At 43.3% G+C, this 13,523-nt stretch overlaps 1 protein-coding gene across 1 annotated transcript; it reads left to right on the plus strand.

Annotated features, from left to right (window-relative positions):
• The first annotated feature begins 473 nt into the window (after window positions 1-473).
• LOC142007313 (suppressor of cytokine signaling 1-like) lies at window positions 474-4,608 on the plus strand. The gene is made up of 2 exons (XM_074983925.1): window positions 474-491; window positions 3,389-4,608. The coding sequence occupies exon 2, from the start codon at window positions 3,455-3,457 to the stop codon at window positions 4,181-4,183; it is 729 nt and encodes a 242-aa protein (XP_074840026.1). The 5' UTR covers window positions 474-491; window positions 3,389-3,454; the 3' UTR covers window positions 4,184-4,608.
• The last annotated feature ends 8,915 nt before the right edge of the window (window positions 4,609-13,523 follow it).

Consider the following 13,523-nt stretch of genomic DNA (forward strand, 5'->3'; position numbering starts at 1 on the left):
TCTTTCAGTGTGATTTGTTACTCAGAGGGGGTGTTCTTGCACACCTGTGAGTGAGGGGTCATAGACACAGCCTTAGTCATAATCTCAGTTTATGATTTCACATCTAGTGCTGCTCCATGCATTTTGCCATGATGTTATTTATCAACAAATCGAGTTTTTCAGTGCTGTCTCAAAAAGGCGCACTTTGTGCAAAGACTGCTATGATAGTGTGTAGCGTACAGCCAGGAGTACATTCCATTACACACCATATGAAGATGCAGAGCACAAGTCTACGCTAATATAGATAAAGATGGGCCAAATTTGAGGCCCACTGTATTTGCTAACAGACTTGCTCACTGGTTTGACTGATGTCTTTTACTTTTCAAGGTGAGGAGCTATTCTTGCTTGAGGCTTTGCAAAAATTAGGAAGTGCTGTGTTCGCACTCCTGAAAACAGAAAGTCCTGGGCCTTATCCCTAGAAGTTTACCCTGATGGATGGCAAATGGAAGGAGGTAAGCATCTGGGGGAGTTTGGATGGAAAGATGCAGAAAAATCAGCTTGGTATGCTTGAAGCTGCAGTTTTCTTTGCTTTACAACCTGTGCCCTTGAGATCAGATGTTATAACTGAAGTGACCTGAGTAAAATATTATTTGGAGTTCTTTGTTTGGCCAAAAGAAGTGCAATTAAAAGAAGAGAAGTTCTGTCCCTGTGTGCTCAACTTAATGCTGTAGTTACATCCTGGAAAGCAAATAGCGGTAATCTTACATTTCTATAATACCTTTAATCTCAAAGCAATTTACTGGCTGGGTATATTATGTTAATTGTGTGGGTGTATTAACTTTGTTTCATCTGTGATGGCCTGGGATAAATTGGATTCATAATGCACCTTCAACTATATTATTTGCATTCTGTCCACTGATCGCTCTCCCCTGGAATTTATCCTGAATTTATTATTTATTTCTGGACTAATAGCTGGTTTCAATTAATTAGTTAATTAATAAAATTCAGTCTACCAATGGGAGAAGGGGGAAGGATAGCTCAGTGGTTTGAGCATTAGCCTGCTAAACCCAGAGTTGTGAGTTCAGTCCTTGAGGGGGGCCATTTAGGGGTTGGGGCAAATAGATTATTTTAAAAAAAAAAGAAAGGATGGTGCTTGGTCCTTCCAAGAGGGCAGGGGACTGGACTCAATGACTTCCTGTGGTCCCTTCCAGCTCTATGAGATGTGCATCTCCATATACTGTCTGACTTCTCCTCCCTCTCCCCACCAATAAAACTGGAGTTTCCCTCCAAAAATGACCCTCAGTTGAGTTACAGGACAGCTAATATTTAGTCTCGTACCGGTGATAGGCCAAAGGTTCTGCATCTAACAAACTTTCACAACTATAAAGCGACACTTCTCTCACTGTAAAAGTTTCCCAATGAGAGATTAGATGGTATAATCACAGTTCTCTGTCTACAAAAGCTCCTTTGGTTACTGCCAAGGATGGTGCTTCTTTGTCATTGTTAACCACATGAGATAAAGCTAGTGAAGATAGGACCTTAGTGGCCAGTGTCCACATTCCAAAAGCCACCATGATAACTAGCCTTGGTCCTTTGTTGTCAAATTCAGCAGAAGGTCAATGGACTCTAGAGCCTGAACTTCTCTCGCCTCCAACTAAGCCCATTATTAGATAAGGGGTAAGACCTGTTAGAAGGGCCATGGGTAAGAAGACTGGCTCCTGATGCCTGTGTTATACCTTTTTCCCAAGCTGGAGGGCTTCAGTCTACACAGCAAACAGTCTGGTACAAGTACCAAACTAAGTACATTAAATGAGGCTTCAAAATACTTAGGAAACTGAGTGGTGTGACTGGGCTTTAGAACAGTGATAGCTGTAGTAGGTTTCACAGGGGTCATGTTAGAATTTGGCTTTGCCTGACCAGTCTGATGAAGTGGAAGATCTGTCTTTGGACTGCAAAAACCTGGATGCTGGATTGTGTTGCTGTGGTACTATTTTCTGCCTGAGATATGCTATGAAGTTTCCTAGGTGAAGTGAGAGGAAATTCAACCTTGTGTCTTCCCTGGTCTGTAGGCTGGCTGGGGGCTGTTCAGTCTGCTCGCATGCTCGCCTTCTCCCCCTCATTTTCTGTCAGAGAAAGAGAGAGTGACTGGGTTAATGGAGCACGTCAGAGGATTGAGGGCAAGGTTTTGGCGGTGAGTTACTGACTCGTACGCCTGGGGAAGTGGTATGTAACAGCTCAGACTTCTCATACAGAGCAAGTCTTTGGCTCGGGCTGTGGTTTTGATGTTTATTTGTGTGTGTGTGTGTGTGTGTGTACACAGTGTGTGTGTGTGTATATATATTATAACTGAAATAATTTGGATGGGTTGATGTTTGCAGCAGTGGGTCTGGGTGCAGGAATCAACACTGCTAAATGTAGGGAATTGGAGAGGAAGAAAGGAAGAAAGAGACCATGATAGTAAAAAAAGAGGAATATTCTTATTCCAGTGTGTGAGCAGAGACAGAAGCAGTAGCAAACAAACAATTAGCCATAAATTATCAGGATCTAAATTATTAGAGCAGAAGCATGTGGCCTGGAATTAGTCAACAGGATTTCTGGAGCACGAGGGAGAAATCCTCCAGATCCTCTGATAGAGGGTATTCTCAAAGGTAAGGAGCTGGGACTGGGGAGAGGATCAGTACTTGGACTCCAAAAGTGCCTAGCTGTATAAATGGAAGTTAAATCTAATTCATGGTGATTCTGACCCACATGTTCAGGTTTAAAACAGATCATCTGTGGGGAAGAGGTTAAATTTCTGCCTACGTGGGGTATATTGTTAGGGATTGGGGCAGAGAGCTTTATCTTCTTTTGTTGCATTGAGAAGGGCTGTTCTATAATTGTATCACTGATTACAGAGGCTTGTGGATATTAGTGAGAATCATTCCTTCCCAGCTCCTGTTTCTTCATAGCCATACTGGTCCCTGAAGAAAAGAGTGGACAGAGATATGAAAAATCCTTTGATCAGGCTTTAAATTGTAATGAAAAAGCTGATTTTTCTGGCTAGGAAGGATCCCATCTTCATGCCTGTGGTTATTCTCTAACGTGGAAATGTGATGGGAAATTCCCAGCAGTGTGCTTGGTTAGCCTAAGGGAGTCTGCCAAAGGATGTGGTGAAAGCCCCTTTCTGGAGTCATGTAAGATTGTTGTAAGGGATAATCCCGCATCAGCTGATATAACAATCAGGCTGGAGAAAGTATGAGTTATGGAACATTTTTATCACTAATTTTTATAGCTGTATAAATTCTGCATATTCTTTCCTCCCTTTAGAGTCCTTGTCCCCAGCTTTCTTTGTGTGCAGCATCGTCGTTTATCCAATTAGAAAGACACTAAAACTCCTGTCTGCCTCCTTCACTTTCATTCTCTTCTCCAGGCTGGATGCAAAGAAGAAAGTGTATTAAAGATAACATCTTTCTGGGATCCATGGGCCCTTTGAGAGATGATCAGAGGGAGGCCGGATGATCTACTGAACGCACACAACAACCTTTCTCTTCCACAAAAGCAGCATCAGAGCACTTCCCACGCACCAGCAGATCCATCCACATTACCCACTCATTACCGGGCCTTCCGCAACTGTGAGTGGGAGGTAGTGGAGCGATCACTCAACATCCTGCAGGCCAGTGGCTTCTATTGGGGTCCTTTATCTGTGAGTGAAGCACACGCCAAGCTGCAGCAGGAGCCAGTGGGGACCTATCTGGTGCGGGACAGCTCTCAGGGGAACTGCCTTTTCAGTGTGAGTGTTCGCATGCCAGCGGGTCCAGTTAGCCTCCGGATCGCCTTCCGGGAGGGCTACTTCTGGTTGAAGGACTGGTTCTCGGACTGTGTAGTTAAACTGCTGGAGATGGTGGTGGCAGGAACCCAGGCCAACCCCCTCCACTGCGATGAAATGGGGGGAACTCCCCTGGTGTTCTCTGAACCCTTGTGCAGGAACCGCAGAGTTGTGCCCAAGTTGCGGGAACTTTGCCTCCAAAGCGTGGAAGCTTGCAGAGGGACAAGGGAAGAGGGTCAGAGACTCAGAGACTGGAAGAGGTACATGGGAGAGGCAGTTCCTTTTCATTATGGAGAGGAACAAGACAGACTATCACCTGGCGTCCACCATCTACACAGAGAGAGAGACAGCTGCATAAATGTGTTGGGCAAAAGTGAGCAAGTGTCTGTGACACGCTAACTGAATGTGCCACTGCCATAGATTGTATTTTTCCTGGGGGCAGGAAGGGGATAGCTTGAACCTGCTGACTATAGAGCCATGTCCTCCTGTGGTAGCAGCGTATTGCCTCCCCTGTGGCAGAGAAACTGTCCCAATCCAGCACTTTTTATTTCAGTTACTGATGCATAAGCTTCAGAAACAGGGGTATTGCCTGACCTCCCAACACACCACTTTTTCCCCCTGTATTCCAAAGTGCCTACATGATTTCTTGCTGAAAAATCTCTGTGCAGAAGAGTCCAATTAAATTTCAAAGACTGACCAGCACTGATTTAATGTCAATCAGGAACTGTACACCAATCTCTGATACAAAATCATTTACGCTTTCTGTGTGTGTATGAGTGTGCTTGCGTGCGTGTGTTTGGGAGAGAGATTTCACAACCAGCAGTCTTTACTTCACCACACCATGGAAATACATAAAGTGCTATTTTAGGAATATGATAAATGACTGCCTAATATTTTGCACTGGAGAAGACAGTTACAGGCATGTGTAATATATACAGTTCCAACAGCTTCTGCATCCCTTGCATTGGAAGCTGGACTGCATTGCTTCATTTTTCATAGGCAGCTGGACTATACTGTTGTGGTATAAATATATTTCAGCCAACCAAGTCTTGGTTTGGAGAGTCCATTCTGCTGTTGATGATATCAGCAGATGTGTCTAATGCACCATCAGTACTGTCATCTGGCAGTATGCTACTGCCCCCTGCAGATCATCATTAAAAGAACAGTCTTAAAAAAAAAAAGCTATTTTTTTTTTTTTTTTAAATCTAAAAGGGATGGAGAAGTGCTTTATAAAATCCACTATCAATAAAAGTGTTTTCACAGTGTCTATGAAAGGAGCTTTCAAAATATGTAATAATTCTTCTGCAGTACTCAAAAGACTAATTAACCTGGGATCAGTGTATGAAAATCAAAGGTTCACTGACCATGCCGAGTGAAGACAAAAACAAAAAAGGATCCGGTAGAAACAATAAATTTCATTTGAGTTTCCTATGTATTAATCTAAAATACAGATATCACAAGGAGGACAGTGTCTCAACGCCTAGGTTTCAAATATTGTGTTTGTATTGCGTGGAACCAGCATGCTAGGTACCTCAAAGTTATACAAGGGCCTGATGCAAAGAATACACACTATAGTTGTCACAACTGGTGAGAGTGAGAACTGACATGGGAATTAGACAGAATTATGAAAATAAGCTTTTATAATGACTGAGTTAATCTGAGTGACATCAGCATTTAAATTGTGCCTTTAAAAATATACCTGTGAAACAGATGCTTCTGTGGACAGATGGAATTGTTTATATGTGTAACTTCAGCATATGGATTTCTGTTACTTCAAAGTAAATGTTTGAAAATTTGGTCCATAACTTTAAAAAGCTCCCTTCAAAAAGAGAAACCAACTTAAATTGCCTCATTATCGCAGGTACAAAGTAAAGTAACCAAATCTATGCAAACAAGTAGACTGTATGTTCTTTGTACCTTTTAAGGCACACATCTTTTTTTTTTTAGTGCTTCGGGCAGCAGAGAGGCAACATGTTCTTCTGGTTAATCACTTGCAATTGTTTTTTCTGATGCTACCTCCAAATGGTCAGAGTCCTCTGCTGCTTGCCCACTTCAAAGTGAAAAAGAGGTTATAGGAGAAACTTACTCAATGAAATTGGTGTGACAAGGTCCTCAACAGCATAAACAAAATAGTCCATCCTGTCTCCTGTGCAGTGCTGACTGTAAAGTAAGTGGACAGGCAGATGGACCAACAGGAGGCAGTCAGTGACAGCACTATTTTATGCTGTTTTGAATTTTGTCAGGGTTCCCAGTCTGGAGGACTCTTTGTTTCAGTGCCATTGTTACAGAGCCACCGCCTCAGTGCTTCTTCCTCAGTCATGAATGCCGCCTGTCTATCCAGGGGCATGCTGTTCATTCCTTCACTCACCCCATCTCTGGAAGATGGATGGGACATAGTCCTTCCTGCCTATGTGGCATTTCACTCCCTTTCTTTGCCCTACTGTGAATGTAAAACCTAAAGTACACTGGCTGCCTTCCTTTATTCACTCCACACGCAAGGGAGAGGACCTGCCTGATTTCTTTAAATTCATAGCTGTGCTCAGGAATGGCTCTGTTTTACCATGGTTGAATAACACTCTACTGGAAGAGTCATCTCATTCCAGTGCTTTGGCCCAGGTGTCAGCTGTTCTTATCAGATTATTTGGCCAGCACCTTGGGCTGTGCAGCTAGCGGCTCTTGAACCATTCCATTGTTAATGGTCAGGATTGCTCTATTTGAAAATTACAGTAAGGTAAATAAAATACTCTGGCTCACACTAAAAGGGATCTTTTAGTTCGCTCTGTTTGTGCTTTATAGCTAAACGACATAGCACATGCTTAAGCTTCTCTATTATGAATAGCTTAATTCATGCACAACCCATCAGAAATTTGGCTTGAGCTCTGTGAATGACAACCAATATATAAATGCTAAGCATTGTTTTATTAGTAGTGTCTAAAACAAAGATTTTATGCATGTCTCTCTCAATCAATACAATAACAAAGGCCTCTTAGAACACAAGGTGGGGAAGAAACCGATTTTGGGAGAACTAGGGTGTGGAAAAGTGTAGTGGCAATTTGTATGTAAAACATTTTGGAGCTGGTGCTTTCCTCTAGCTCCTCTCCACACCCCAGGATTATTAAAAACATGTTAAAACTTACAGAAAATGTAGATTAAGGAAAAACATAATTGTTTGCTTGTGGAAGTGTTTGCAGAGAGAGGTGTTTAAGATATGTTAGAAGGATTTTGCTGCTGTCACATATTGGGAGATATTTCTATGACACCTTGAATGTAGATTTGTCCATCCCTGCTCCAAGAAGGAGAAAACACCTCAATGTGTACCCTAGTGCCTCTCTGGATGTCTGCAACTTTTTATAGTATTCTCTTTATCTACTGCACTCAAGACCCCATTCAGGGGCTAGGAATTCAAGGTAGGTTGATGTCTGAGTGGTGCACCTTAGTTTGCTTAGGACATTATACAAATGCACACATGGATTTTTGAAGTGTTCTTGCTGATGGTAACAATTTAAAGTTGTTTGACTCTTAGGAGGTTCTGTTTATCAAGTACACACACCTCTCATAGAGCTGCAAGGGACCTTGGGAGGTCATCAAATCCAGTCCCCCTGCCTGGGCCAAGCACCACCCCCCTCCCTTTTATTTTAAACCTGTTTGGTACTGGTCCCTAAACAATCCCCCTCAAGGGTTGAGCTCACAATCCTGGGGTTAGCAGGCCAACGTGCAGGCCACTAAGCTATCCCTCCCCCAACTCTTAAAGTGCTGGCATTTTAGAGTTCCAACAGGTCATAAGCACAACATGGGTAACTGACAATTCCTAACTGATGGGATTAGTAACCTGACTCTATCCCTAGTTTGTGAGTCTTAACCAGTCATGTAGAAATTTTCCCAGGGTCCTTGGCTAAAAGATGTTAGTTCCTTCTTGATGTACACATCTGCAGCAGGGACCTCTCAGCCACTGGCCTTTGTGTTATCACTACCTCTCATAAAAGGGTCTAAATTCATTAGGAACCTGCCTCACCATGCAAACATGGAGTGTGCGTGAACACATCTTACATAGTGCATAGCATTAGGGAATTATAAATGCGTGGGTTCCTGAATGCCCCCACTACATGATCAGAATTTCAAATATATTTTTCCTATATATGCAGTAATGTCTCTGATTTAACCTTTGATATTGTTACCAAAAACTGTATGTTTGCATCATTATTGCCTCATAATTTTCTAGAATTGACACGTTACAAGGATGCACTCAGGTACTAGACAATACTGACTTCTTCAGGTTAGTGTATTGTACACCAACTATACCAATTCCTGAATGCATAACCCCATTAGTAGTCTGTATGTATATACACAGACTGATGGATTTTTCTCTTTTGTATCACGCAAATGCCTGCGAAGAGGGAACAAAGAGTAGGGAGAAAAAGAAGAGGAAGAAGTGGGGTTGGGGAGAAAGGGAGGGAACTGAGACGGAACCAGGCTGATTTAGGATTTGTTTCTGGATAGTTATCCGAGATTTTAGGCCGTAAGACCTAACAGCACTATTGTGAGAAAAATCTAATTTCGATTCGGGCTAAATAGTTAATTTCCCTTGAAGACCGTTTGGAAGGGAAGGAATTGGACATCACAAAAGAATTACAGATATGACTTCTAGCCCTTTACCTCTGTCACTCATTTAATTCCTCCACCAAATCTGCAGTGACCAAAAGTTGTTAGTGTTCACTTTTCTGCACTGAGATAGGAGGGGGTTCAGTCTATTTCCCAGTAGACAAGCACAGACATAGGCTGGGGAAAAATCATATTGCCTGGGACAAATTAGTCAAAGTTCCCAGCTGTTAGACCAGGAGAACAAGGGAGGCTGATGGCAGGCTGAGTACATTCAGGAATAGCAGTTCTGATTCTTGACAGTCAGAAGGGAGAAGAATGGGCCAAATTAATATCAGCCATGGCAAAGCAAGATGGCTTAACAAAAGGGTGGAGGAAAAGGAGAATGCATTGACAGTGGTTTGCCCTGGAAATCTGGAATAAATGACAACGTGCCTGTTTTAATGCTTTTAAACTCCTGCCTTTCGGGATATTATTGTTAGTGGCAATACTTTTGGATTTTGGCTTGATCCAGATCTCTCAGTAATCAATGGGAAAGACTGCCACCAATTTCAATTAACTTTGGATCAACTGACTTCCCAATAAGACAGTAGTGTTAGGAAGTGGGTTTTTCATCGTAAATTTAATCAAAACAAGCCCACACTCCCATTGTTGTGAATAACAAATTGCACTTGTGGAACTGATAGTTTTACATGAATAGCTGTCATGTACATGCTTTCCAGTACTCAAGTTATTCTCTTCTGGCTTCAAGGGTGGGACAGGATCAGGAGTGACACAGTTGCAGTTATGGTAAAATTTTCAGAAGTGCCCTAGTGCATTAGGCTCCAAAGTGCATTGGGATATATATCTTTCCTAAGGAAAATGTGGGCTCTAAAAAATAGAGAATAGAAGTGAGAAAACTGAATATCATATTCCAAAACAGAACAAATGGAATACAGAGAAAATCCTTTAGCCAATCACAGCAGGACCAGTATTTCAGTGTATTTTACTCCAGAGAATGTCTAGTTTCACATTTTCTACTCAGGCATTCAGCTTTTGAACTCTTACCTGCCTGTGGCCAAGTGAACAGAATTTTTTCCCCAGTCTATGTAACCAGGAAACTCAAAATCACACCTGGCAATTAGTGATAACCACTCTCAGCTTCCCAAGAGGTGGCCTTTATATCAGTGCTGTGGCATAATGGTGCAGGGGTGCAGTGTGTGGGTGGCGGGGGGACCAGAACTGCTACTGGTTGAGCTATACCTGATTGGGTGTAGGAAAAGAAACTCCTGCACCAATTCCCTTAAAAGGTAAGACTGTCCTCTCTGTCTCTTGTATGGATTGAATCTCAAAGGAAACTTTCCTCTGATGTAAGCTAATGAATGTAATGTTTTGCCCTCTGGGCTGAAAACAGTTCAGTTTGTGTAAACTATATTTTGTATATTTTTAAAATAAAGTCCTCTTTCATAAAAAAAAAAGTTTTCATTTGTCTCTTAAAATTCATGAGTAAGTGTCCTCCTCATTTTATGGCCCTGATGGAGTAAGATACATAAGCAGTCAAATCAGTGAAGCCATTGACTTTATTAATGTTCTTCATGTACTTTAAATATTTTGCTGAATTGGCACCCATAGCAGGAACAAGCCAATCTAACAATCTCAGATGAGAATGTCTAAAATGTTTGCTGTTGCATCCAGAAGGATACCTGAGAGTGTTATGAATTATTTCTTTCATTAAATTTAGTATAAAGCCATACACATCAGATCCCTCATCTTTCTTGGAGTCCTGTTTTATACTCCTGAAATAGTCTCGAATTCTGCTAAAGCTTATCTACCAGTTGGGGATAGAGCTAAGATGTTCTTGGATTAAGTTCCTTTCTTCTGCTTTTACTTTCTATGCAGCTATGCTGGTTAGTACTTCACAGTAAGTACAACATATGAATTTCTGTACAAGTCAATCTGTTTAAAGTTCCTTCAGCTGCAGGTTCTCAAGGCAGAAGGCTTCCTACCAAATTTGATGACACACAAAATTATTTCTAAAAGGACAAGAGAGTTCACTTTTTACTTTTATCAGTGGCTGTTTTTACAGCAGACTTTGAAACCTTAATACCATATGCTAGCTTAGTACTAGGGATATGTCCCAGGTCTGCTTCTTAGCTCTGGACTTGAATCCAGTAAGCATCTCGATTCTTGGACTCCCAACCAAAAATAAATACAGGATGTAAAGCTTGGTTTGGATTGAATCCGTAGATCTGTGAAATGGGGGGAACTACCATAACTTTCACCCCCTCCCCTTGTGAGGAACACTGGAGGAGGATCTTGTATGAGGAAAAGGGGGACTGGAGACAAGGAAGTAAGGAAGCACAGATGTTTTCCCACCACCAATCTACAGGAAATATGTCAACAGTTAATGCAACCTCTACCTTATAGGTTCATAAAATAAGCCACACAGAAAATCATATGTCCATTTAGGGCCAATGTGCTGTAAAATCCCAAGGAGAGGTGCTGCATATATATTAAATATAATAGTAATATAGTCTCACTATTTTTTCTGTAACATTTTTCCAGCAGCATGAAAAACTTCTCACCAGAGCTTTCTAATGTGTTTTCTGGATATTCTGTCATTCACACTTCATGCCCTGCAAGGGCCTTGTAGAATGTGTGAAGAAATATTATCAGGGAGTGCATCATATTTCACATGATATCCTCTTCGTATCTCCTTGGTGTCACAATAAATAATAGGCCTTTTCCCCCTGAAACTTGCTCATATTGCTACCACTATTTCAGCTTAACTGGGGGAGCATCAGGTAAATGCAGTGCTGCTGGTGTCATCATACTGTGTTGTCTAACTTTGCTCCCAGCAGGGCCATGCCACCCACTGCTTTAAGGGCAAGCAGATGGCTGCCACCTGTGGAGTTGAAAACATGAGCGAGTTAGCAAATATTTCCTATCTTAGGCAAGGCTATAAAGCTAGAGAAGTGGAATTTCAGCTATGCCACACAGGTTCCAGAGTATCATATTCATATGTAGGAAGCAGACATCTTGGCTGCAGAAACTTGCAGGTCCAGCCAACTCCCTGTGATCCTATTCCAAGCAGGAAGTAAAAGGTCCTGTGACTGATGCAGTGGCTGAGATACCCTTGAGATTGTCGCTTGATGTGCTGGTCATACTACTGAGCCTGCCTGCTTGCCTTCTGCACCACCCTGTCCTACTGAGCCAGAACCTCTGATCCTTCCTAGCAATGGCGCAGAGCTGGGGTCACAGACCCCAGCAGAGCAGCACACACACTGAGATCTGATCTGCTCTGGGAAGGCTCCATCAATGGCACTTGGCACAGCCCCCAGGTGCAAGGCTCAAATGGAACCAGAATCCCAAGTAAATCTCTCTCACCCAGTATAAAATGTGTATAGAGCAAGCTCATAACTTGTTTGCTTCCTTAATCAATGAAAAAGAGATGCACAGCTGTTACCCTACCCCCTCGCCCCCAGTAACAATCATTTACAACAGGTTAATAAGCAAAAGTGATGTTATTAAGCATAAAAAAGTAGGATTTAAGTGGTTGCAAGTGATAACTTACTGTGATCTGCATGTTACTAAGCAAAACAGCACAAAACACAAGCTACGCTGAGCCTAATACACTCGTCCCTTGCTATACGAGCACAAATGATTCCCAAATTTCTTCTTGTAGGTGAAAACTCACAAGAGCGACATTAAATTCCCATTAAAATACATATAAAAGTCTCCAATTCATTCCAAGTGCTTGTAATGACATAAACTAGTTGACTTTAGTAACAGAGAGGAAGCCGTGCTAGTCTGTGCACTATCAAAACAAAAAGCAGTCAAGTAGCACTTTAAAGACTAGCAAAATAGTTTATTAGGTGAGCTTTCGTGGGACCCACGAAAGCTCACCTAATAAACTATTTTGCTAGTCTTTAAAGTGCTACTTGACTGCTTTTTGTTTTGATAGTTGACTTTAGGTACTTTTCTGATGTATTTGAACAGTTTGGCACCAAAAATAGCATGCAATACATGTATGTAGAGCAGGGATTCCCAACCTATGGGTCAGGACCCAAACATGGGTCACCATTAGATTTGTAAAGTGTCCCCAGCTGGGCAGTTCTGAGCTGCATGTGGCTGTTAAAGAAGCCATTTGCAGTTTCTTAACACTGCTGCCTCAGGCAGATATCGATCAACAGAGATAGCTGCCCTGTCCAGCAGCTCTCTCTATCACTAGGGATAGCAATTACCTTATGCCTAGGTGCTGAAAGCGTAACACTTGAATTCATTGGTTTTAACTGTTACCTGCTGGGAGCAGGAGGGCTGGGGGAGCTGCCCAGACTAGCAGCCCCTGTGGAGAGGCTGTGGGAGGAGGAGGCGTGTCTAAGGCTGGGGCCCTTTAGAGCTGTGGTGAGGGGTAGAATCTAAGGCTGGGGGCGGTTTGGGGCTGCAGGGGGAGTCTAAGGCTGAGGGCTGCTGGTGGGGGGTAAGCCTGGGGCAGTTTGGGTCTTCTGGGGGAGGGTCTAAGGCTGGGGGTGGTTTGGGGCTTCTGTGGGGGTTTAAGGCTGGGGCAGTTTGGGGCAGCTGGGGGGGCTCTAAGGCTGGGGGTGGTTTTGGGCTGCTGGTGGGGGTTAAAACCTGGCCAAGGGTGAGGTCTGCATGGCAGGTGGCAGGAACTAATACATTAAACCCTTGAGTTATGCAGGGGTTGTTCCTGCAACCCATGCATAACTCGGATTTTCCTGCAAGGCAGGGGGAGCCAGGAACTACCAGGGCTGGCTAGTTTCCTGGCTCCCAGAGTGGCAGGAGCTTGGAATCAGGGGCGGTCTGATTCCAGTCTCCCCATGGCTTGTGGGGCAGGAAACTTGCCAGCTCGTGGCTGGTCAATGTCACATTCCTGCCAGCGCAGAGGAAAGAACCAGGCTAAGAGCCTTCTCCCTCTCTTCCCCCAGCCACAGGGCTGTCAGACAGCTGCATGTCTGAGGGAAGGGAGGGAGAAGGCTCCAGCTGCAGGGCTGCGGGTCTCCCCACCTCCCCCCCGGCCAGGGACCCCGCAGCTTCAGCAGAGCCAGACACGGGGCTGCAGGTCTCCCTGCCTCCCCATGGCACTCCTCCCACACCCCTCTCACCTGAACTGGAGATATGTGCACGTTGAATGCGTGTGTCTAGC

This window comes from Carettochelys insculpta, chromosome 1 (genome assembly GCF_033958435.1).
Source record: "Carettochelys insculpta isolate YL-2023 chromosome 1, ASM3395843v1, whole genome shotgun sequence".
NCBI lineage: Eukaryota > Metazoa > Chordata > Testudines > Carettochelyidae > Carettochelys > Carettochelys insculpta.

Coding starts and splice junctions, on each gene's coding strand:
- LOC142007313 (XM_074983925.1), top strand. CDS start 3,455: ATGATCAGAGGGAGGCCGGATGATCTACTGAACGCACACAACAACCTT.